This window comes from Pteropus alecto, unplaced genomic scaffold (genome assembly GCF_000325575.1).
Source record: "Pteropus alecto unplaced genomic scaffold, ASM32557v1 scaffold16, whole genome shotgun sequence".
Classification (NCBI taxonomy): Eukaryota; Metazoa; Chordata; class Mammalia; order Chiroptera; family Pteropodidae; genus Pteropus; species Pteropus alecto.
In genome coordinates this window covers 3,312,377-3,337,108 of record NW_006438867.1, presented here as the reverse complement: position 1 = coordinate 3,337,108, position 24,732 = coordinate 3,312,377, and the positions used below count along the sequence as shown (strand labels likewise).

The following is a 24,732-nucleotide window of genomic DNA, read 5'->3' as shown; positions in this document are numbered from 1 at the left end:
TTTCCTTGTTGTATAGAAGGTGTGAACGACGCGGCTCACGCTGCTCCCGATGCCCTCGCGGTGATGCAGCGCCCAGCGCCAGGATGCTTCAGCTCGGGGCTCCTGCTTCCCGCATTCCCATTCTGAGCACATCACTGCTTAGTACTGAGGCTCCATCAGAGAAACGAGAATCGCTCTGTGACATATGTGTCCCCACTTCTAGACCCATAACTCTTATTTTTCAGAATACTGGGTGAGGAAGCCTAGCCTGGATCACTCCGCCTTCCTTCCCCCGGCCAGCACAGGGCCCAGCACACACCTGACCCCGGGGTCCTGTGACAGCTCAGTAGATTAAATCTGCGTCGACAGATTAAACGATCTCCAGGGCTATGAGTCAGTTTTCCCTCTCCCCACTCCCCACCCTACCCCCTCGACCACGAACCCAACACATTCCCACAACGAAATTTCTGCTCTAACATTTAAGGACCTGTGGCGCAGGGAGTAGTCCCGCTCCCCCTCAGCTGCTGTCTCTATGAAGGAGGAGGAATACAGAGCACACGTTTGCAACGTAAATGCACCTAGCATCTACTGTCAGAACCAAGGACCGCGTAGAGAAGTGGGGTTAAGTGCAGCATGTTCGTTATTTGGTGGTCGTCTGTGCCCCTTACACATACGTTCCCGCTGTGAGAAGCCCCTCTGGGAGGCACAGCACCTTTTTTCAAAACATCGGTGGTGACTTTCTGGAAGTCTGCACCATGGTGCTCTGACGAGAGAGCTGATACCCAGCTAAATGGTTTCCAAGCTCTTGGAAAAAGCAGCGTTCAAAATGTTAACCCTGTTATTGAGCTAAATGTGTGCCCTTTATTTGATAATATTTATCTTAATATTTTTAAAATACTAAGGTGACTACATCACACATAAATAAAACCAAAAGAAGTCTCATTTCAGTTATCTTATACTAAACTCCAACTAGCCTAAAGAGGATGATTTTTTAAATGTTAAACACTGACTTTAAAAGAAAAATATTTAATATACGAATGTACCATTTGCAAAAAAAAAAAAAAATTAAATCCCCCATTTTGAGCTTTGAAGTTAGTGCTAAAATTTGAGAAATGGCTTAAGGTTATTGATTCATTCTTCCTTGACAGGTGAAATCATGAAGCAGCACTAACCACAGCAATTATGGCATTAAAATGTCAAGAAATTAGAGGTCAGAATAACAGATAATTTTCTTCTCTATGTCAGATTTAAAATTGACATTCTTTGACAGCTTAGGATCTCTGTTTGAGAAAAATATGACAGCTTAACTTATTTTATACTTGTAAAGCAGTAATTGATAATAAACTTTATCATGACAGCCTCTGGGCAGAAACATGACAGAACAGTTCTGGTACAAAGCCCTTCTTAATATGTAAACAGTAGATCTGTTGGATAGTAGATATTTAAATTGTCTTAAGTCTTGGCTTACATCATAATCTTCTAGACACATTTTTTTCATAGATGAGCTCAACTGGCTGAACAGTAATTTTTAAGCATGATAATGAATATTTTTATTCATTTTATATATTAATAAAAATGATTATGATTTGCTTTATATTTTTACTTGCTAAATGATGGCTGAGAAACTCTATCCTATGACCTGCTTAGGTTAATAATTATCTGGTTCCGTGGTTTTCTAATTCCTTGCTTCTCAAATGTGGTCATAAGCCAACAGTATCTGCAACACCTGGGAACTTGCTAGAACTTCAATGTCTCAGTGGTGCCCCCACCCCCCCGCACCCTTCCCCCTACTGCACCTGAATATGCATTTAAGGAGACCTCCAGCTGACTTGTTAGAAATATTAAAGCTTAAGAAGCACCGCTAAAGGCGTGTTAGAATGAGCTGGAAAGCTTTTTTTTCTACAAAAGTAGAGAGAATGGTATAATGAACCTTCATGTTGTATTGCCCAATTTCAAAAATTGTAATGCTTATTTCATCCATATCCCCACACCCACCCCATCAGCTATTTTCAGATACACATGCCATGTTCATCTAATCCCTTTTAACGCCCCATCCACCGTCCCATCCTCCATCCCATGAGCATCTCAGAATATCCAGGGAGACGGTTCAAGCAGGTTTATTTTGAAAAAAATCTCTCCAGGCATTTCATATATACATTCCCAATTTAAAACCATTAATCTAGCCTAAAACTCCTGTTAAATGATTTTTCCAAAGATACCCAGCCATGTCGTCCCAGAGCCAGACTTAGGTGAGGTCTCCTGATTCTCAAGTCAGGGTAACTTTGGTCTCCTTATTTTCTAGGAATTTAAAAATAACAGAGTATTTACTAATGTTTATCAGTTTTAGCGATGATATTTTTCTTACTTCCAAAATGACTCTTAAAAATTTAAGAGATACCTAATGTATATTTCCATTTTTATTAAGCTGTATTAATTTAAATTGTTTATGCTTTCAAATATGTTAAAGCTTTCAACTCAGTAAAACTTTTAGCAATTATAGGAAAAATTTTAAGATGGCTTTAAGAAATCTCTACTAGCCATTTCATTGGTCCTTTGTTCTATCACTTCACAGAAAAACAAGTTTTACCAGTCTTTGAGAAGTCCAAAGGCACTATGGGATTATGCCATAGTTAGTAGTTGGTTAGTAGAGATTACAAGTTAAATGCCACAAAGAAAAATATTTTGTTGTACATACTCATATAATAGGTGAAAAATATTTCTAAAATTGTTTTTAAAAATTATCACATTTATGATCATGGATATAATTACTCAAGCCTATGTTTCAGGGTGTGGTTATATGGTACATAATATCAATAAAAAATGATAGAAAGGGAGAAATCAGACAATAGGCTATATCATAGCCCTATTATTATTTGAGTGACATTAAAATGTGAGTCGCTTTATTTTTATGTACCTTTGTTTTTTCACTTAAAAAAATGATAACAGATATGATACCTAACTCATAGGGCTGTATTTGAGGATCATGTGAAAATAGTTTGTAAACTATGAAGCACTTCACAAACAGTGATTATTAGCACCTAAAAGCATAATTACATGAAGTACTTTGGAAGAATTTTGTTTTAATAATTTATTTCTCTACATCATCTATAGTTGACCCTGCCAGACTGAAAAATGATTTAAATGACTTCTCTTTGACAACGAGAAGTCCACACATATAATCCTACCATAAAAGGCTATTGTGCTGTCAGACTTTTAGAACAGATGGGCCATTTGTTTATATACATATACACATTTATCTATTTATGCTGGAAATATTAAAACATTAAATAAATTTTAATATTACCAGTAGTCATAAAAAAATGGTGGTTTTAGTCTAGTTTTCTATCACTGATATTTCTTGGTTTTCTTAGATTATATTTTCTTCGTTTATCTTTTTTTTTTTTTTTTTTTGATCTGACAGGGATAAACATTCCTTTGGATCTGCTGTAGTGAAAATATGCCCATAGATCACTCAAGTTTTCAATTTATTTTCTTGCGGAAACGTTTCTTTCTACTACAGAGAACTGACATGATAGGTCTGTCAGGAACCGAGAAGACAGATGTGTCTTTAACAAAAACAGCTGCACTTCTGGCTTTCCTAGCAGATGAATTCACAACACTTATAAGGAAGAAAATGAACCACTTCTCATGCTGATAATGCACGTGAAAGTGTTCCGTGGCAATGCTGATGGCCTCTACGGTCATTGCTGATTCTTTCCATGAATTTGTTAGCCCTTGTTTTGCCCTTCCCCTGTTTCTGCCTGTTTTCTTTGGTCTGACAAGGGATATCGACACCAACCTCTGGATCACCTGAGTGGGTTGTCCTTTTACAAATGCCCTGACACCTAACTGTCTTTATAAGGAGGGGGATGTTCAGGTCTCTTCTCCTGGGCAATTTTTCTGAGATTTGATTTCAACAAATGATCAACAAAATGTCTGATAATGTTTTCTTAAAACGTCTTAATTTTCTCCCTATAATTACAAAAAGTCTTACTGACCTAACATAGAAAGAAAACTCCTCTGTCTTAAATTTTTAGAGTGGAAATACACATTAGATGGTCTTTAAAGATTCATTTGAGAAGCAAGAATATTTTGATCCCTAAAACTCATAAGAGTATAGGTTCAAATGTATGTGTTTACACAGCATTTCTCATCCACGGCAATAAGGTTTGCATTGCAGCGATTTGATGAATGAAGTTTCTATGCAGAAATTAGTATCAAAGAAATTAATGACACACATTTAATTTTGATTAGTGAATAAATCTTTAATATAGGTTTATCTTTCTCTTTGTAATGACTGCAGTCCTTAGCTAGTTCATGGTCATCAATCGCCCACTAGAAAAGCATAAATAATGCAGCTAGTAAGAATAGGATGTGTGTCATTTATGCGAGATGTGCTTTTTCTCCTTTGTGTTATTTTTATTGTGTGGCATTGAGAAGCACTAATTATTGATTTTCAGAAATTAACAGCAAATGCTTTCACAAGCACCTAAAGTCATATTTGACACAAGGAAGAAGGATGAAATCGCAGCCTTCTGTTTGTAACAGAAATAGCTGGAAGGGATTTCCTTATCTCTAGTAACATAGATTTCAGTTATATTACACAGTTGTTACCGCAGCATAAATTAACAATTATTCAAAACATATTGCACACTTCAATTTGTTGAAGCAGATATTACTCAACCTAAGTACCTAGTCATTTCCGTTAGATGTTTACAATTCTTTTTTTTACAAGTTTTAAATGTATTGATAATAAGCCTATTTAAAGCCATTCAAATTCTCGATATAGTATATCTAAATTATTGTTTCTCATTTACATCAGATCAAAGTATTTTGTTCTGCCGAATATATACAATACTATTTTTTATCTGAATTCAGTTTGATAAACATGTATGATTTTACTTTGAAATATTTATCCCCACCACCCGGTGAATCTTGTCTTGATGCCGTTCCACATAGTCAGCAAAACAGTTTCCATTTTTTATTACTTTAATTATTTTCCTTTTGCAATCAGACACTTCACGTGAACATAAGTCATATGGTAGAAAAAGGTCACCACCTCTACTACTACTTTCTCTAATTCCTCCTCCTCCACCACTGCCTTCCTCTCAGCTTCCTTCTCTCTTCCTCCTCCGTCTCCTGAATCATCTAGCATAGAGCTTACTTTATAAAATTTATTCAACCAAGGAGGGTTTGGAAGAAATGTACTGACTCTTATCACATAGCATTCAGCATTTCTGGCTTGAGTCCTATATTGCTGTACTCTTTAATGATCAACACAAAAGTGAGCAAAGAATGAAAAACCTGGATGAATTCTTAAGAGATCACCTGCTAAAACCCGTGCTTTTAGGTAGGCTAGTCTCTAAATCATCCAGAAAAGAGTGTTTCTGTTTTCTTCTTAAAGATTAGCAAGTATAGATTGCAAAGAGACTTCACAGCCTCCCCCAAGGAACTTCTATTAGTGTTTATACCGAAAATATTCTAAATCCTCAATGAAAATGTCTTTCTTGGATATTATCATACTTTCGTCAGTCCTACCAAAAAATAAAGCAAAAGCTAACCATCATTTCTTTCATATATTAGACTTGAATACCAACACTGTTTGTATTGTTCAGGATCCCAGCACATTGGGATCTCAAAGGGGTAATGAAGACTCTAAAGAAGTGCTTAATTTTCTTCCTTATAAGTGTTATGAATTCTTTCACTCTAAAGGTGGCCAATAAGTACATGAAAAGATGCTCAGCATCTCTAATGATCAGAGAAATGCAAATCAAAACCACAGTGAGATACCTCCTCACACCCATTAGGTTTGTTATTATCAAAGAAAAATTGGAAGTGTTAGCAAAGATGTGGAGAAATTAGAACTCTTGTGCCCTATTGATGGGAATGTAAGTTGATCGGCCTCTCTGGAAGTCAGTATGGAGCTTCCTCAGAAAATTAGAGCCACCATATGACCTACTTCTAGGTATATAGTCAAAAAAGTTGAAAGCATTTTGAAGAAATATGTATACACCCATGTTCATAGCAGCATTATTCACAATAGCCAAGAGGTAGAAACAACTCAAGAGTCCATTAGTGGATAAATGGATAAAGAAAATGTGGTATATTTATGCAATGGAATATTATTCAGCCTCCAAAAAGAAAGACATTCTGATGCTACAATAGGGAAGAGACAGTGGACATTATGCTAAGTGAAATAAGCCACTCACAAGACAAATACTACATGGTTCCACTTCTATGAGGCATCTAGGGTAGTCAGAATCACAGAAGGGTAGTTTCCAGGGGTGGGGGGAAGGAAAATGGGGACATTATGCTAAGTGAAATAAGCCAGTCACAAGACAAATACTACACGGTTTCACTTCTATGAGGCATCTAGGGTAGTCAGAATCATAGAACGTAGAAGGGTAGTTTCCAGGGGAGGGGGGGAAGGGAAATGAGATTGTTTAATGGATACAGAATTTCACTTTTGCAAAATGAAGAGATCTAGAGATTGCTTGCATAACAGTGTGGAACTATATAACATTCCTGAACTTTACACTTAAAGATAGTTAAGATGGCGAATTTCGTGTCATGTATATTTTACCACAATAAAAAAATTTTAAAGGATAATGAAGGGTTTAATAATGGCCCTATACACTGAGTACAGGGCAGGATAAAGCGGATGAACAAAGGACCGGGAGCAGCCAAGGATTATCAACCTAGCAGCCTGAGGTTACAAAGGGAGGGAGCCATTACCGGAACCTGGCAAGAGAAGTAACCTGGGAAAAGTAATCACCCAACACAAGGTGTGGTCTTAGGTAGAGGAATACAACCCAGCCACTGAAAAAATGACAGGAGGGACCATATAATAAATTCCTCGGCTTCCTATCTCTTGTCCTGAGCCCTCATTGGCCGAACCCGGTGGAAAGCCAAAGATCAAGTGAGTCCAGGGGTACAGTCCCTGGAGAACAGTCACCTAGGGACAAGGATGGTCCAGCTCACCTCTCTGTTCCCCCTGAGTTAGTCACAGCTCTAGGATAAGTAGACTTATTTAAGGCATGCAGAGTAGGATAGCTATTACCTGCTACATTAAAATACATGCACTTGTCCTACCTGAACTGAATTACACAGTAAGCCCTCACTGAATGTCTTCAATAGGTTCTGTGACTTGAAACAAAATACAAATTTTACCATAGGCTAATTGATATAAACCAGCGTTAAGTTCCTGTGGCATCTCATCAATGTCATAAGGAAATGATGTTGAATAAAACAATGTTATTCGAGGATGTGCTATATTTATTTTTAAGCAGAAACATTGAGTGGGCTTGCCACCAATGGCATTGACCTAATTTGAGGGAAAAAAATGTTCTGGACAGAGTATTTTCTATTCAGAAGATAGGGTGCTTTTTTTTTCACATTTGTTTGTTAAGTCCGTTATGTAATATCATCGTTATAATTCATCATTGCAAAGAGAAAATAAGAGTCAGCAGGAGGATACATTTCCTCTTCATTTTTTTTTTTTTAGGTTTATACTAAAAGAATAAAAGTAAGCCCTGAGGCAGGTAAACGAACAAATCAGAATCCCTTCCTTCAAATATTGTCTACTAGTTAAAGCAAATGTAGTTATTTTTTAATTGAGTCACCAAATATTTGCTTAAATATTCTAATAATTTTGCTAGTACAGAATAGACTTAGTCTTAATGCAGCTGATTGTTAAAACAAAAGGAATGACGTTTGTTTTTCTATTTTGTAGTTTCTATGAAAAACTAGAAGCAGTTGAATATAAATTAGCATTTTAATTTTTTATATAGTTTAATGTTTATAAAGCAAGAAGAAATAAAGTGCAGATATTATTTGCTTGATTTATTTTGCTCCTGTTTTTCCAGCATTAAAAAGTAATGCTTTATATGATCTTGTTTTATTACTACAATAAACAGAAGCAGAAGCTTATCACTTAAAATACAGTCTGCCATTAAGTAATCTTTTATCTTGCAGACTTCTCAAAATACCATCTTTTTGTTGTTCTTTTTCTTTACTATTTGGTAAAGAATTGGTAGATTTGGAGATAGAATAGAAAGATGATATAAATCACACATATTTTTAGTTGTATGTCAAAGTCGTATTTTCTAGTAAAAAAAAAAATCTACTTTTAAGCATTAAAATAAAGTCAATCTAAGTAACAGCTGTACAGTGAGATGAACACAATACAAAGGAATTTTTTGAAATTTCTGTGTTCCCAAGCAATCGCTTTTACTAATTTTTTTCTTGAATTTTCTGAAAAGTATCAGTAATTGACTGGTAATGTGAACATAGTCTGATAGTTTTGCATTGTGGGTAGTATAACCTGCAGTACTTTATAAAATGTTGAATTCTTTATAAAACAATTTAAAAGATTATATAGACCAAGTTAAATGGACGAGAGGTCATTTGACAGCCTGCGTATTAGCTTTCGGTTGGTGTCTCTCTCATGGCACTTAGACCTGATGGCATTTCATTGGAAAGACAATACTAAATCACATTTACCAAAAAGACTAGAAGTTGTAAAGATTCTACAGGAGAAAAATGTATTCGTTTAAATTTACCTGCGTCATGGAAAAGACCAGATTAACCAAAATTTTTATCTACCACATACCAGAGAAGGAATACAATAGATATGTAGTAAATACAACAGGAGGGAGAAAGCACACTTGTTCTTTCTTTTAGAGTCTTTTGAGTGTGTCGTTAATGTGAGGATCATTCCGAACCATGACTTACTGTTGCTGCATTCCTTTTACCTTGGCCGTGAGGTCTTTTGTGTCAACAGGGAGACATTTAATACACACACACACACACACACACACACCACCTCTTCTGAGGGTTTAATCTCAGCTAGCTATCTTTAATTCACAGAGGACGTAGAAATTTGGGGGGAGGGAAGGCAAGAAGGAAAAAAACAATTAAGCAAGAGGTGCAGCAGCTTAAAGGAATAAGGCACATGTCACAGCCGTGGCTAGCACACATGCCCCCTTGGGGCAAATTTGAAAAGACGCCATCTTTAGGAGAATGAATTACAAAAGATGCCCCTCCTTCTGGCAGTTGAGGTAGATTCTATCCCTCATTTGCCCCCCACTGTCATCCGTGGCATAGATGACGCAGCATACACAGTGGCCCTGACCTATGAGGAAGATAAAACTAGAAAGAGCTTGTTGAAAATAAGTGAGAAAACAGGAGAGGTGGATGAAGATGGGCATGATTCTGTAACCTGGTAGGTGGGTCCTGGAGGATTTTACAGAGACAGCCCAGCAAGACTAGGGAATGGGACAATCGGGAAGTAGGGAGGGGATGAAAGAGAAACTGTCCCTAATGGGAGCTCCTCCTAACTGGGGCTCTATGTTACTTATAAGCAAGTAAAACTGAGTTCTGTAATATACTTGCGTCTGAAATCTGAAAATCGCATGTACTGTTCAAATTTACTTAATTTGTCCCCCTATGCATAACTTAGTTCACATTTTTCTTTGCTTATCTGTCTACTCCTGAAGAATTTCATACTTTAGGACGGCTCCCAAAGTGTTAAAAATATTATTATTTTTTTCTAATTTTATGACCTACCTATTTCTTGACAGGTCTTAGCTGGGGAGAAAAATAAATGTTAAATACATGGTAACTGCTCAATATTCAACAAAATAACTTTTAGAAGCATAAGAATCCATACAACGATTAAAATATAAAAAAATCCAATTTATTGGATGAAATTATCTGACCTATAAATCTTGGCTCAATTAGAAACTATACCTGTGAGTTGAATCTAGCCCATGGGATGGCAGAGTGACATCTGGCTGAATGTAACCTATGTCATCCTGGCTGGAATATAACCTCCACAAGAGCAGGAATCTTAACCTGTCTTGGTTGATGAGTATCACAAATATCTATAGTGGTACGTGGTACGTAGTAGGTGCTCAATAAATATGTGTTTTCAGGAGTAATTAAAGCTAACGTTAAGTCTGACTCATGCAGAACAATACATACAGAAATAGAAATATGTTGAGTATTTTAAAATACCATTTCTGATAATATAGAAAGAATCCATCTTATTGAGACTGATTTGTAAGTAGTTGTTTGAGGGTTTTTTTCCTTGATATATTTGGAGATTATTAATGGAAAAATTCTATATGGCAATACAAAAAGCCTTCATGCTGTTGACTAGCTAATTCCTACATAACCTTCAGGACCTCAGCTCGTGTCCTTTTTCTGGAAGTCCTTGTCCCAGCAGCTCTGCCTTCCCTCCCACTCTTCTCACCCTGAGTCTGATAGAGACATCTGGGCTGGCCTCTGCCATGGTCCTTCTGCCTTCCATGCGCCCTGATGCCTTGGGGACCAAAGACTCCCCGAGGGTGGTCTGCTGTCTGATTTCGTATCCCTCAGCGTGGAGTAGGCATCCACAGATCTTCGCTGTGTTCTTGTGCTACTGAATTGTAAGAGTAAAGAACTCTGAAGTTTCCCCTACTGCTGTGCTTTCCTTTTTCTAGGTCGCCTTTCGGTTTTTGCACAAATGCCCCACCACTGCCCCTCTCTGTATTCTGGAAGTATTTTTGGATTCTGTAGGACTAAATAGCTGTCCAGCCCTGCAGTGATTCACAGCAAACAGGCATATGTGACGCATTGTGTTAGATTCCATGACAAAGGGAAGAGAGATGTGCTATGAGGCCTGAGGATGTTCCTTAAGATTTAGGGAGTCCGGGAAGGAGTTAGAGCCTTCCCAAGGTCAGCCCGAGGGGGGCGTTTTCTCCTCCACGAGGAGAGGCTCTCAGAACAACTACCCCATCTCTGTGCTCTCCCGTACAAAGCACATCCCTTCCTGATGATAAAGATGACATCGATGACTTCCTGACAGTGGGGGAGGACACAGAGCACATGACAGGGGAGCAGGTGAAGTGAGTAAGTAGGTTCCCACTTCTCATTCGAACATTTGGTAACGACAAGACGTAGAACTTAGGGGAGACGCTTTTTCAACATCAGAAAGACTTGTACCTTTTAAAACCAGAGGGTAAGGGGTTATTGGGAAACAACATAGCCGAACAATGAATATTGGAATAAGAACCTGTAGGTTGTGAAGGCATATAATAGAGATCACGAGGAAGAGGGATTCAGTTTCGTCTTTAAAAAAAGAAATGTTAAACGTAGAGAATAGATTGTCTCAACGAAAGCATGAGATTGATCACAACTTAAAATTTATCCCGATGCCATTTGACGGTCATTTAAGATCTATATGTACCTTTAACTCTGCCCCAGTCCAAAAAGGATCAGAGGCAGGACCCACTGAAGAGAACTGTATAAAAGATTTATAAAATTTCGATCAGTTTCATAATATTTAATAGTATAATTTTAATACCTCCCTTTCAGAAAAAATTTACGTCGAGTGAAGCACGTTTGCTGATTCATCCCTCGTATGAACATTTAAAGGCTGCCTACTATGTGCAAGGCACTGATGCAGAGATCTAGATGTGTTTAATTTTACCACCCTGGTCCTCTTTCTGGAGGAGCAAAAACATAAGCGATAGTATCTACTGTTAGAGAGGCTGTAGCTGTTTATAATACATTAAGCAAAGTAATGAACTTTTTCTAACCAGGACAGCTTGAATGAAAAAATTACTGCTTTTTTTTTTCAAGAATTGTAAAGAGTTTGTTGTTAATAATGTGAACCTAGTCAGAAATGGTCTTTTCACCCCGTTATAATCATAATTCTTACATTGGGGGGGATGAAATACGATGTTATCTATGAGTACAATTTAAATAGTCACACTTTGCGTAAGAGTGGACACTGTGCAAATAAATGTTTACATTAAAATTAGACAGCACTTAAAGAGGTTTAATAATTCATCCTGTTGCCTCTCCAAATAGAACAAAAGCCCCATTTATGCGGTTGCTAAAATATGGCAGATAATGATGCACTCATGTTTAATATTGCTAATAAATTTGAAAATTCACATATTCATTAACATTTTCTTGAAATGCAATCAAGGAGGACAGATTGTTAAATTTAAGTACTTTATAAACGAGAACCGTAGACGACGATGCGGTTAGTGGCAGTGTTGTGTACCAACTTACCTGCTCTCCTAAGCACCCAGCAGTGGGTCTGGTATTTCATTTTTATACGCAACCAAATTACAAACCATTTTAGGGGGGAAATTAGCATGGTAATAAAATAATAGTCATAGTAAATATTATGCTTCCCCTTGTTGACTTAAATTACATATTTATAATAGTTCAGAAAAAGATTTCTATTAGTCCAGCTTAATATATTGAAATATTTTGCCTGTGGAATTTATGAATAGAAGAAATGCTTAATTCTTTCCTAAGATTCTCTTTGACATACACACACAAAAAAAGCATATTATACCATCCAGATAATGTGAGGTCTGAAGTTATTTGTATTCATTGGAAGCCATAAAATCTCATTATTTCCATCTGCATCAGCAGTAATGAAATATTGCCTAACTCAGGATGCCCAAATAATAACTTCCTCTTTGGGTTAGTTCTCTCTAAAATTTCAGAAAATTTTTGAGAGAAATGAATTCATACCTTAAAGTAATATTTCAGGATTCATCTTAAAATAGCATAGAATGCTAAAATATGTATGTATTTTTTTTTGTAGTGAAAGTTTTGCCGTATTTAATCATTATGCAGAAGTCTTGGTGTTCTTTCTATTGATTGCCTTCTGAATCGATTGGAACATATGATGTTCTGAGTTTTATTTTGTGTCATTGGTGGACTCTGTGTCTCATTTTGTTTCCCATAAAGATCCCAGAAGCTTATTTCATTAGAGATCCCTATACGTTTCTTCTTACAGAGGACTTTGTTGAGGTATATGTGTTGCGTTTAGTGTTATGTGAGCCATTTTGGTCCTTCGCTGCATGCGTGTACTCACAGTTTAACATCACACTTAACCCCAGCTTCTACATAAGAATAGTGACTTGGTTAACAGAAGCGCATTTCTAAAGAGATGCAAAGCTTGTCTACAAAATACTAACACGTGGACGATCCTGCACCCTGAGAGAAGAGCACCCCATGAATTCTCCGGACTTTTTTCATGGCTGACTTGGGATACACTCGCATTGTCAAAGAGTGTCTTGATCGCCCTTGCTGATGCGTATTTATTATGACAGTCGCTCTCCTTCCCTGCAGGCCATGGAGGCACAGATACAGAACTTTGGACAGACGCCATCTCAGTTGCTTATCGAGCCACATCCGCCTCGGAGCTCTGCCATGCACCTGGTAGGACATAGCAGTTTGTTGAAATTTCATTCTTTTTGTACTTGAGTCGAGATCAAATGAAATAGTGGTTTTAGCAGCATTTTAAATGCTTTTTGATTTGTTGGTTAACTCTTTATCCAGGTATATATCAATACCCTAAGGAGAAACAGAGAAGGGAGCACAGTTCTTCCCTTTAAGTCCTGCAGAAACTGGATTAATTTTGGATTCGCAAAAATAGCCATTTTCTCTGACTGTATCTGCCTCTGCTTAAGCTCATTTGTACACATACAGGCTTACAGACATACACCTGCACCAAAATTAGGTTTATAAATTAGAATGAAAAATATATAAACACAACATATTGCCCAATTTAAACTTTTGGACGAGGTGAGGTGAGGGGATCAGTTCATTTTAAGAAAAGGAAAGACATATAAAGGTCATTGGTGATCACTGCAAAGAGGCAGTTGAGCAGAGGTGTGAAGAACAAGGGCCCCAGAGTTGGACTTGGGTCACACACCATCTCTGCCACTAACTAGTGAAGGACTTAGGCAAAGTATATATATAACTTCTCCATTTACAGTTCAGCATCCCTGAGAATTTCATGACTCGATACGTAAAGCACTTAGACCAGCACCTGGCATGCAGTGAGCTCCCAGTAAATGTTAGCTAGTGACATCGATCAGCATTAACTACTTATGCTAACACTTTTACTCCCATTTGCAAGGGAAAAAGTAATATTCTTTTTACTTTAATCTGAATTTTAAAAGCCAATTTTTGAAACAAGGTAATTCTTTTTTCGGTTTATTAGCAAATAGTACACATTTCTGTCTTTATCTACTTTGAAGAAGGTAAAAAATTTTCTGATAAACTTATGTAAAATTTATTTTTTAAAGGGTGAATTTTTACTAATTTTTTTCTCTAGTAAAAACATGCTTTGAAGGTAAAAATGTGTTCACGAAAAAACGTGATGAATTATATAGCTCACTGGTTCTTATAGACAATAATCAAGGCAGCAAATTCCCTAATTTTGGAGAAAAGAGCTCTGGAATATGGTCTATAATATATGTGTACAGAAATGCATAAGCTATTATTTTGGGGTGAAAGAATTTTTGATACCTTTCATTTATTCTGTCACTTACGTGACAGATTTGCATTGAGCCCCTTCTGCGAGTCGGGCACAACGCTAAGCACTGGTGATGCAGAGGCAAACACAAGTACCCTCAATGGATCAATAGTTAAGCTTCTAGCGAAGCACATAAACAAATGTGTTTGAAAACATTTTTTTTCTCTGCAGTTGTTCAACCAGCGTCAATACCTTGGTTAGTTACTAATGAACCTTCTGATCGAATGGGTCCCTGTGTGTGACAAAGCAGAAGGGGTAGCACCAGGCACACCATTCTCACACATCACACCCAGGCGCAGTGTAGACGTGGACGTGGAGCTGTGGCGTTGGAGCCTCAAGCCTCAAGACGAAGGATTTTTCATAAACTGTCCAAGAGAGTATCTCTAACACTTTATTTTATGAAATGCCTTGGCAGAAGAGTTTTATTCCTGAGTTAGTTTTCTCTGTTTAATAATAATAATAAAAATATTTATCCTGGAGAAATGCCCAGTCAGAATTCAATACCTTCCTCGAGGAAATTGTTGGAGACTAAATTGGCATGGGATTGTTTATAAAGAAAATTTAAGCTTTCTAAGTTCGTGTAGCAGAGAATTCACATATGCAGCAAACAGTTACAAAACATGAATGAGAACTATCTTGTGTTTTTATCTAATAGTATTTATAGTGGTTTAAAGTACTTAATAGTCATACTTATCATATCTACTTTTTATCAAGTCATGTGTTAGATGTTTGAGAAACAAATAAATGAACAAATAAATAAAAAAATAAACGCATCTACAGCTATGCCACCCTGAACAAGCCTGATCCATCTGATCTCAGAAGCTAAGCAGGGTCGGGCCTGGTTAGTACTTGGATGGGAGACCACCCATGAAGACCAGGTGCTGTAGGCGTTAAAAAAATAATAAGAAGAAGGAATTGTAAGCTGATAAGTTCCTTGCAATCTGCGAGGTCAACCAAGGGCTGCCTCGCCTATAAAAAACAAACAAACAAACAAACAAACGCGGGGTTAGTGGTCAGTAGGCTCACAGTCCAGAGGGAGAAGGAGGCACGGGTCATAAGCCACAGTAGAAAGGTGTACGAAGCGCTGACATCGGGGACTATTATAGTCTCATTATGTAGACTGGAGCCGTGACCCCAGATCATCCAGGTAAATAAAGAATGAAAGTATCAGTCAATTCACTTTATATTTCATGTAAATAGTGTCAGTAACTGACTCGACTTATTTTCCCACCAAACCGATGTTTTAACTGCATTGAGAATTGATGCTGCATCATGCGAACATATCCGTAAGCTACCTTCGCACACTGCCATCTCAAGATGCTTGAATGGAGGCTGGTCGTTAATAAGTCGGTGTCCTCTAGCAGTGACCACTCAGAGGCCTTGCTCTTTTCTCTGTGTCATCCTCACAGTAGCGAAGTCCGCATTGCTTGGTTCTCTGTGTGCGCTCATGCTGACCTCATCTGTTTTAACCGCGTTCTCCCCAGAGTTTTCACTAACCGTGTTATCCCTCTGTTTTCTTCTGTTCTCTTCCCTTTCTATTCAACAGTGTTTCCTTCCACAGAGTCCACTCATGTTTAAAGATCAGATGCAACAGGATGTGATCATGGTGCTGAAGTTCCCATCAAATTCTCCGGTAACGCACGTGGCAGCTAATACGCTGCCCCACCTGACCATCCCTGCCGTGGTGACCGTGACCTGCAGCAGGCTGTTTGCAGTGAATCGATGGCACAACACAGTAGGTATGTGTGCCTGAGCAAGTCACTTACAAAAGGGTTTAAAAGCTGCAGTTAACTTCAGTTAGGATGTGCCTATTGGGGACTAGCTCTGATGCCAACTTATGTACAAAGAGCAGCAGAGTAAATAATCGTCAGACCTGACTCAATGACCCTTGAGTGTCCTAGTCACTGCTGCTCTATTTTAGTGCCCAAAAGAATGCTTGGCTAATCGTTAAGTAGCCAATAAATATTTGATGAATGGAAGCAGTTCTACAAATAAGACAGTGCCTTCCACCCCGCTCTGCCACCGCCCTCCAGAAAAAAAAAAAAAAAAAAAAAGCTGTTTTTTCCATATTAAACAAGTGCGTTTGAATCTGGATTTTCTGGATGATGGTTTAACACCTCTTTCTTGCACTTCATTAATTTCTTTAGTAAATATTTCAACGGCCACTGTGTGTCTGATAGCCCCGAGCACTGGGAGTATAGCAATGACCACGGCAAACATCGTCTTTCTCCTCGTAGAGCTTAGAGTCCTTGAGAAAAGACAAGATTGAAATTATTCAGTGATTTCATGTGTTTTCTGCAAACTTATTCTTGAAAGTTCCAGCCAGTACATCTGAAGTGATGTAATTCCGTCATAAAAATTAGATGTATTGATATTATTTAACTATGCCAGAAGTGGATGTGACCAAATGAGTTAGTTGGCCCAGGTCACCACTGGAATCTCCCTGGAAGGCCCAGGGCTCCCACTGTCTCAAGGACCAAGTGGATGAGCCACGGTGAATTAACTCAAATCCTTCTGTTCTACTGGCCGCTTCGTTGCTCTGAGACACAGAGTGAAACAGCTTATTCTCCTAAGAGTTTCTAAATACACCTATTTTATGGTTATGGTATTACCAACGTGAGGTAGAACCACGTCCATTCAATCAGAGCTGTGCAGCCAATATCTTAAAATAGATGGCTATTATTCACAGGAGTCAAGATTCTAGAAATGTTTTGCATTGAGAGAAAATTATAAAGGATTAAATTTCCCTTTAGAATTGTTCAAAAGTATTATATTTTATATAACCACATGTAAAAAATTATGACAAAGGAACTCAGTCAAGCCCTAAACATTAATCCTCTGAAAGTATCTTTTACTGAGGTCATGATTCTAGGTGTGGCTCAGTTTTATACTTTCAGTTGACTTGTCACATATTGAAAGAAAGCCCACTTGGGTGGGAGCTCCATCTTCCCCTCTGCCTGGGCCCAGGTGAGCCTGTGCTCACACCCATCCCTGTTCGGAGCATGGTCTTTCCATAGATTTCAGGCTCACTGGTTGCCTGGCAACCTTTGCTCTCTGTTAGGATCAAAAATGTTACGATTTTCTATTTTATCCAGCTTTTTCTTGTTATTAGGATATCAACATTCTTTCTAGCTTTCTGCATTCTATGTCTTAAGTGGAAACCAGCAATCTCTGTTGTAATAATTTTTTACTTTCTACAAAGACATATGACATGACTGAATCATTCTTTCAATAATTTACCAAGTAATTTTTAAGCAGATATATTCTTTGTATGATCATCATAAAATACCGCTTATTAGGAAATACCTTTCTGAGAATTTTATGGCGGTTTTCTCTTTTCATTTCATCTGTAGGCCTCAGAGGAGCGCCAGGGTATTCCTTGGACCAAGCCCATCATCTTCCCATTGAAATGGATCCACTAATAGGTATGCGAACAACAAAATCACATTTTCACGGATGCTGACTATCTACAGCTCCCTGTGTGGTTATTTATCACAAATGATAGTTGAATAATACTTTTTCCGCCACAAAATTAATGTACGGATCATAAAACTCATCATCAGGGTGCTGTGTAAAACATAACATACCACCTAAGAACTTTTTGGTATCAAAGCAATTACTTGTAGCATTTTCTTGATATTTTAAGAGGTCATTTAAGTTGATTCTAAAAAGGCAGATCTTTCCAACTGTCCTTTCTTTCAGCCTAAACTAGTCTTTAACAACCTTATACTATTTAATATGTATAAAGACTCAAAAGGGATTATTAAAAAAATGAATACTGAAGAACATCTTTTTTAGAATTCTTCATTCAGTAAGGCTAAAACTTTTTTAAATTAAAGATTTTATGTAAATTGCAAATTCATGAGCTATAACTCTGCAGCAGATATTATAAATATTTTTAAGTAACCACAAACACATTTATTAGCCATATGATCTGGAACAAGCCCCTTTATCTTTCTAGACCTCAGTTTCATATCTGTGAGATGGTTTATAGTACTAATATTTGTTCTGCTTATTTCATGGGATCATATAGAGAACTAAATTAGCAAAAAAATGTTGAAAACGATACAGAGAATTATTAAGCCATCTACAAGATATGGTATTTTTTTCTTAGGTTATTTCACCCTTTATGTTTGATATCAGATGAGAAACAGCATTTCAGTTACTTAGTTTTAGCCCCTACAAAATGCCATTCACATGTCTTTGGGGGAATATAGGGTTTAGAACCAGGAATATTTTTAGAGTCTAGCTCTTCCTCTGCCCAAGAGACATCGACAGTGTCACATACAGATAGAGCATGACCATGGATAAATTAATAGCTGTATTCTAATAAATGAGGAACCAATTATATCGTTTTTAAGTGACTTAGGACCTTTGATTTCCTTTTTTTTTTTTTCGCTACCTTTTTTATGTAAATTTTTATTGTTTACCTTCTCTCATTATCATTATATTGTTAGTAGATCTCACAAATAGTACCTATCAGATTTAATTGGTGTTGGAGAGCGATGCTGATCGTCCACATCTGCGTTTTCTGTTAAGAATTCAGCCTCGGGATTTAGCCTGAAAGGATGGCGCAGAGCAGGGACAGGCTGGCATGCAGACAGGCACTGGGGAAATCAGACGCTGTTTATGAGCTCCCGTCTTCATTCTCATCCAATCCCAGTGCTATCCGCCGATTCTTTGCCTGTCTCTGTACTCCCCAGTCCCTCGCCCATCTTTCTCATTCCTCTGCCAGCTCGTTCTGGAAAGATCTTCTGTTCGTTGACAATCCAGGTCCTCAAAGCTGCTGACCTAAAGCTCCCTGAGGGACCCCTCACATAACAGCATCCCTTGCTCAAATCTCTTCCCTCTTCTTTTCCCATGAATTGTAAATGCCATCAGAAAGTGACAGATTGGGGCGAATAGTAAGACATTTTTTCCTTATATAACATACCTCATACAATATTATTCCTCATTATTGTTGAACTTGTTAGACACAAATGAACTTGTATCTAATGAACATCTATAGAATTAAATGCATTTAGATATTTTCATTATGCTTTAAATTCATCATCTTCAATTTTTCATATTGTATTTATTTATTGGTGGAGGAAGACCTTACATTTCTGACAATTCTAAAATATGGAATATGGTTTATAAATAATCACCGCTACTAAAAAAGTTTATATTCCTCATGGGTAAATGTTAAAATCTTAATCTTATAGCCTTAAAAACCCATTTCTAAGTGTTACAAGAAATGTTAGAAAGACTCTTTTAAGAAGAAGAGAAAAAAGATTAAAAATATGAATAATAAAATGGCAGTGACACATATCTATCAACAATTACTTTAATTGTAAATGGATTAAATGCTTCAGTCAAAAGATAAGGTGGCTGAATGGATAAAAAAATAAGACCCTTACATATGCTGCTTACAAGAGACTCACTTCAGATTGGAAGACACACACAGATTGAAAGTAAAGAGATGAAAAAAGATATTTTGTGAAAATGGAAACAAACCAAAAAAAACAGGGGTAGCAATATTTATACCAGGCAAAATAGACTTTAAAACAAAGGCTATAACAAGAGACAAAGAAGGAATCAGTAATTCCACTCCTGAGTATTTATCCAAACAAACCCATAACACTACTTTGAAGGCATGTGAATCCATATGTTCATTGCAGCATTATTTACAATAGCCAAGATATGGAGGCAACCTGGATGTCAATCAATGGATAAATAGGTAAAGAAGAGGCGGTACATATATACGATGGAATATTACTGAACTGTAAAAAAAATGAAATCTTGCCATCTGCAACAACATGGATGGACCTAGAGAGCATTGTGCTAAGTGAAGTAGGTCAAATAGAAATAGATAAATGTCATGTGATTTCACTTACGTGTGGAATCTGAAGAACAAAATACACAAACAAAACAGAAAGAAACCCATAGATACAGAGAACATTTTGATGGCTGCTAGATGGGAGGGGGGTTAAAGGGATGTGTGAAAAGGGAAAGGGGTTAAGAAGTCCAAGTTGGTAGTTATAAGATAGTAGTCATGGGCATGTAAAGTATAAGGTCATAGTCAGTAATATTATAATAACTATATCCAGTGTCACATAGGCACTAGATTTATTGATGTGATCACTTTGTAAGTTATATAAATGTCTGATCACCATATTATACACCTGAAGCTAACATAATGTTATATATACCAACTATCATTGAAAAATTTTTTAATTATTTTAAAAACATTTCTAGATAAATAAAACATAGAAGTATTCCTTCTATACGTGCTTGGTGAAACGTCAAATTATTTTTTAAGTTTTTTTCTATTTACATTTAGCCAATAACTCTGGAGTGAACAAACGGCAGATCACAGACCTCGTTGACCAGAGCATACAAATCAACGCACACTGCTTTGTGGTCACAGCCGATAACCGCTATATTCTCATCTGTGGATTTTGGGATAAGAGCTTCAGAGTTTATTCTACAGAAACAGGTAAACTGAACTATGAAATACTTTATTCTCTTCAAAATGCCTACCGTTACACCCAAAGCTTAATATGAAATCATACTTAATGATGTAGGAATTTTTGAGTGTCAGGGTTCAAATGAAAAGTTAACAATATTAAGTAAATAACTAATTACCATTCCATCCATTCTGAACTTCAGCATGAGCCCTGAGTTCATAGGACAAAGGGGGCTATGGCCCCATGCCCAAACCAAATCCAGTAAGAGACCTTAAATCTCCCCTTTGTCTGGCCTGAACTCTGATGGAAAAAAAGTTATCATTGTGTCATCTCATAAGTCCTTTTCTTAAAAACTCTAAGGGACAGTCTCGTGTCATTTTTCAGAAGCAGTTCAAGAAAGCAAGTCTGTAGCTAGATTTGAATTACCTTATAAATGCGCAGGTCTATAGAGTCACTTTTCACAAATCTAGTAAAACAAAAGTTACTACCACTTAAAGGAAAATAGCAAACGAATTAAATCTACTGTTTCTGTGTTTCAGGCAAATTAACTCAGATTGTATTTGGCCACTGGGACGTGGTCACATGCTTGGCCAGGTCTGAGTCGTACATTGGTGGGGACTGCTATATTGTGTCTGGGTCCCGAGATGCGACTCTGCTTCTCTGGTACTGGAGTGGGCGGCACCATATCATAGGCGACAACCCTAATAGCAGTAAGTATTTGTCTAGAACTGTCAGACTGTAAATTCATTTAAATACATTTTCCCTTTTTTATTTTCCTAATAATTTTTCCTGAGGTGGTAAGGTTTTTAAAATATGAAAGCTTAAGTGGCAAGGATTGCTGTTGGGACGTAGAACAACTATGACACCCTTCGTCCTGGAGAAGCTCCCAGGTCCCCTCGCGTCGACTGTCTGCTCAGCTGCTCTCCCCCATCTCCAAATGTCCCCAACCTTCAGTGTCGCCTGGTCCATTAAATTTCATGTGATTTCTCGCAGCTGAATATATTCTCTCCCTTCTCTAAATTTCCATAAGGTTTTATTTGTGCCTCTGTGAGGGAGCTTACTACTTTCTGCCACTTAGTATAGTAAATATCTCCATTTATTCATTTACAGTGATCGAGTACCCCCTTCAAAGTGGGTAGTGGGGAGGCAAAAAATACTTGAGATGATTCGTACGTGCTTTTATTCAGCAGCGCTCCCTAAGACGTCCTGTGGGGAAAAATGGAACTCTGGAGTAAAACGCTTTTAGAAAACACCACATATACTCTTACTAGCTATGTAAGCTCTGAAAGTCTTACACAAGTAAATCTGCTGACGGTTTTACCTACAGTTTCTGAAACATGTTTTTCTGAGCAGTTACTGTTCCTTGGAACGGTTGTTTTGAGGTGGAGCTGAAGAGGATCATGCGTCCCTTCCTTTCTGTCTTAAGTCTCCAGTTCCCCGCATAGTGGCACACACGACGGGTCTTCAATAAAACATTGTTAAATGACTGAAGAAATAGATAGAATATTGCCTAGAAATAATTACTGTTTTTAATTACCAAGCTTTCAGTAGTTCAAAGGCACATATTTCCTGTAAAATAAGGAATGGTTTCTGTAAAACCTTAATAATGGCAACTACCTAGACCAGGGTTATTCTGATTATAATTCACACACTGGTCATAGCTTAAACAGTGCTCCAAAGTAAACTGAAACGTGACCTTGAGAAACATTTAGGAAAAAACAGAGATAAAAACTTCCCGAGAATGCTGTGTACTTACCACCAAGACATGGTAAGAATAGACGAGAAATATGTAAGATGCCAGGTTACAACTGCGTGGCCGGAGGCTGTCTCCCCCGGGCCGTTCCAGCCTGCGAGACAGCTGGGGATGGACACGGATCTGTGCATCTACCCTTCGAGTCCCACCCACCTCCAACCCAACTCCTGCACGTTTTGACAGGAACACTGCAAAAATAGGAAGTGGCTTTCAATCGATAGGCACAAAGACCCTATCATAGTACAGCGGGTAGGGAGAGAGAGAGAAAGAGAGAGAGAGAAAGAGGGAGATTAAACTAGATGACCAAATGTTCTGTGAAGCTTCGTTCTTGCTGCCCACAGCTAGAGCTGAACAACAGTAGATGAAGAAACTGGAAGTGTGCATGAAGTTTTGTCTCTTCGTATAGATACTGAATAAGAGAGATGTGTGTGTTATGCATTTCAGCCACTGGTCTAAGTTGTGAGCTAAGATGTGATGCTGATTTAAGGAAAAAAGAATATTCGATGTAGCTTGATTTCCAACCAGTTCAAGTAATTAGCTACCAATTCTATATTATGACAGAGACCGTACTCTAAATACTAATAAATTAATCTCCTTTTTTACTCTTTTTAAAAACCATATCCTTAAAAAAAAGAAACTTTATTTTTAGCAGAATCATTGTGTGTGTGTGTGAGAGAGAGAGAGAGAGCAGACAGACAGACATTTGATCTACCAGTGAGCGATAGCTTTATTACTCTCAAGCATGGTACATTATCACATTTAATCTAAATATGATTTTCACATATATCCAGATTTTCTTTATTTTCATGGTAGTGTAGCATTTCATTTAAAAAGTCAAATTAAACAGCAGGTTTATATAATATCTTCCGTCTATAGTGACAAAAATTAATCATTATTAGAATTTTTTAAAAACAACAAAATGCTGCTTTAAATCTAATTAATTATTATCTTTCAAGTGAAGCTCAGAAATGATGAAAATTATATTTCCTAAAAGAGGATTAATTTCTTAGAAACTACCATCCAATAGCAGAGATAAGATACTTTATATGATGTACTGCTATTAGTAAAGAATTTTAAAGAAAAAATGTTAAATTATAGTAATTAGCTATGTTAGTTACTTTATTTTACATTATTTCTAATGATCTTTTAAACCAAAAGGTGGTTAACAATTGATTACAGCTTTGGTCTATCAGTTAGCAAGAAAAGTTAAATGTAGTAATATTTAAAGTGTTTAAAATCCCTTATAACAGGAGCTGTATAAATAGAAATGTTTATATTCTTAAGAAAAAATTGTGAGTATTACATTTGTTAAAATATAACATTTTAAGGAAGTTTTAAATAAAGACGAGATTACCCTTAAGAAATTACAGCAGAATATTATCAATACATATTTTTCAGTATTAATTCCATATATAAAAATGTATTTTTTGGTCAAAAACTGGTCATCATCATGAACCTAAACCACTTTCATAAAACTCACCTTGTTGAGACTTTGTCGGACCTTTAATGTCGACATATGCGGTATGGCTTTATTTTATTCATTATCTTTAATATAAGGGAGGGAATGCTCTTCTAGAATAAACAAGGTGAGCACGTAAAGTGTTAGTCAAACAACAAGCACATCTTGAATGCCTAGTGTGTGCTGCTGCTCTCCTAAGAGCAGGAAGTACTGTAGAGTCAAAGTCTGGGCTTCTGGAGTTTACAGGGATCTGTATTATACTGATCACAAAACTGCTTTTCCTGCCTGGATGTGCTGAGTATGCTGAGTGTCCATTACATGAATCATGAATTGCTATCAGATAATGTTTGGTGGCGTCAGTACTTTAAGCATCAACAAAATGCTTACCTTCATCTCTTAGCCTTGGGTACAAATTGATGATTATGTAAAAACTGGTTTCAGCTTTTTGCCATATGGATAATCTCAATAGTAAAAAAATAATAATAATTAGTCATATTTAGTATTTGATTGACTCGACTGATTTATGACTTGATCTGTTGAAACCGCCAAGTAGCACATGTATCTGTGACCAGAGAGAGAGAGAGACCGTGTATATCAGTTGCCCCGCTTTTTGTAAAACAGTCACAGTGCACACCGGGCTGACTGTCACATCAGGGACCAGTCGTGGGTGTCGACATAGACTCTTTGCCATTAGGAAACTCGCAGTATGAAAGAAAAATATTTTTCTTGTTCCAGTTTAATCTACCTACCAATTCACAGG

General features: G+C 37.2%; 1 protein-coding gene and 1 pseudogene across 8 annotated transcripts in view; both read left to right on the top strand.

Moving 5' to 3' along the window:
- The window catches only part of NBEA (neurobeachin), a 557,443-nt gene that overhangs the window by 518,894 nt on the left and 13,817 nt on the right, over positions 1 to 24,732 (top strand). For 5 of the 8 annotated variants that reach the window (XM_025049493.1, XM_025049492.1, XM_025049491.1 and 2 more), the window contains 6 exons: positions 12,736 to 12,798; positions 13,120 to 13,209; positions 15,858 to 16,050; positions 17,665 to 17,736; positions 20,634 to 20,789; positions 21,300 to 21,470. In XM_025049493.1, coding sequence (XP_024905261.1) covers positions 12,736 to 12,798; positions 13,120 to 13,209; positions 15,858 to 16,050; positions 17,665 to 17,736; positions 20,634 to 20,789; positions 21,300 to 21,470 — 745 coding nt within the window. The remainder of the gene's footprint in view (positions 1 to 12,735; positions 12,799 to 13,119; positions 13,210 to 15,857; positions 16,051 to 17,664; positions 17,737 to 20,633; positions 20,790 to 21,299; positions 21,471 to 24,732) is intronic. The other 3 variants (XM_025049494.1, XM_025049497.1, XM_025049496.1) reach the window with 3 other exon arrangements.
- Positions 15,084 to 15,201, top strand: LOC112482962 (annotated as a pseudogene).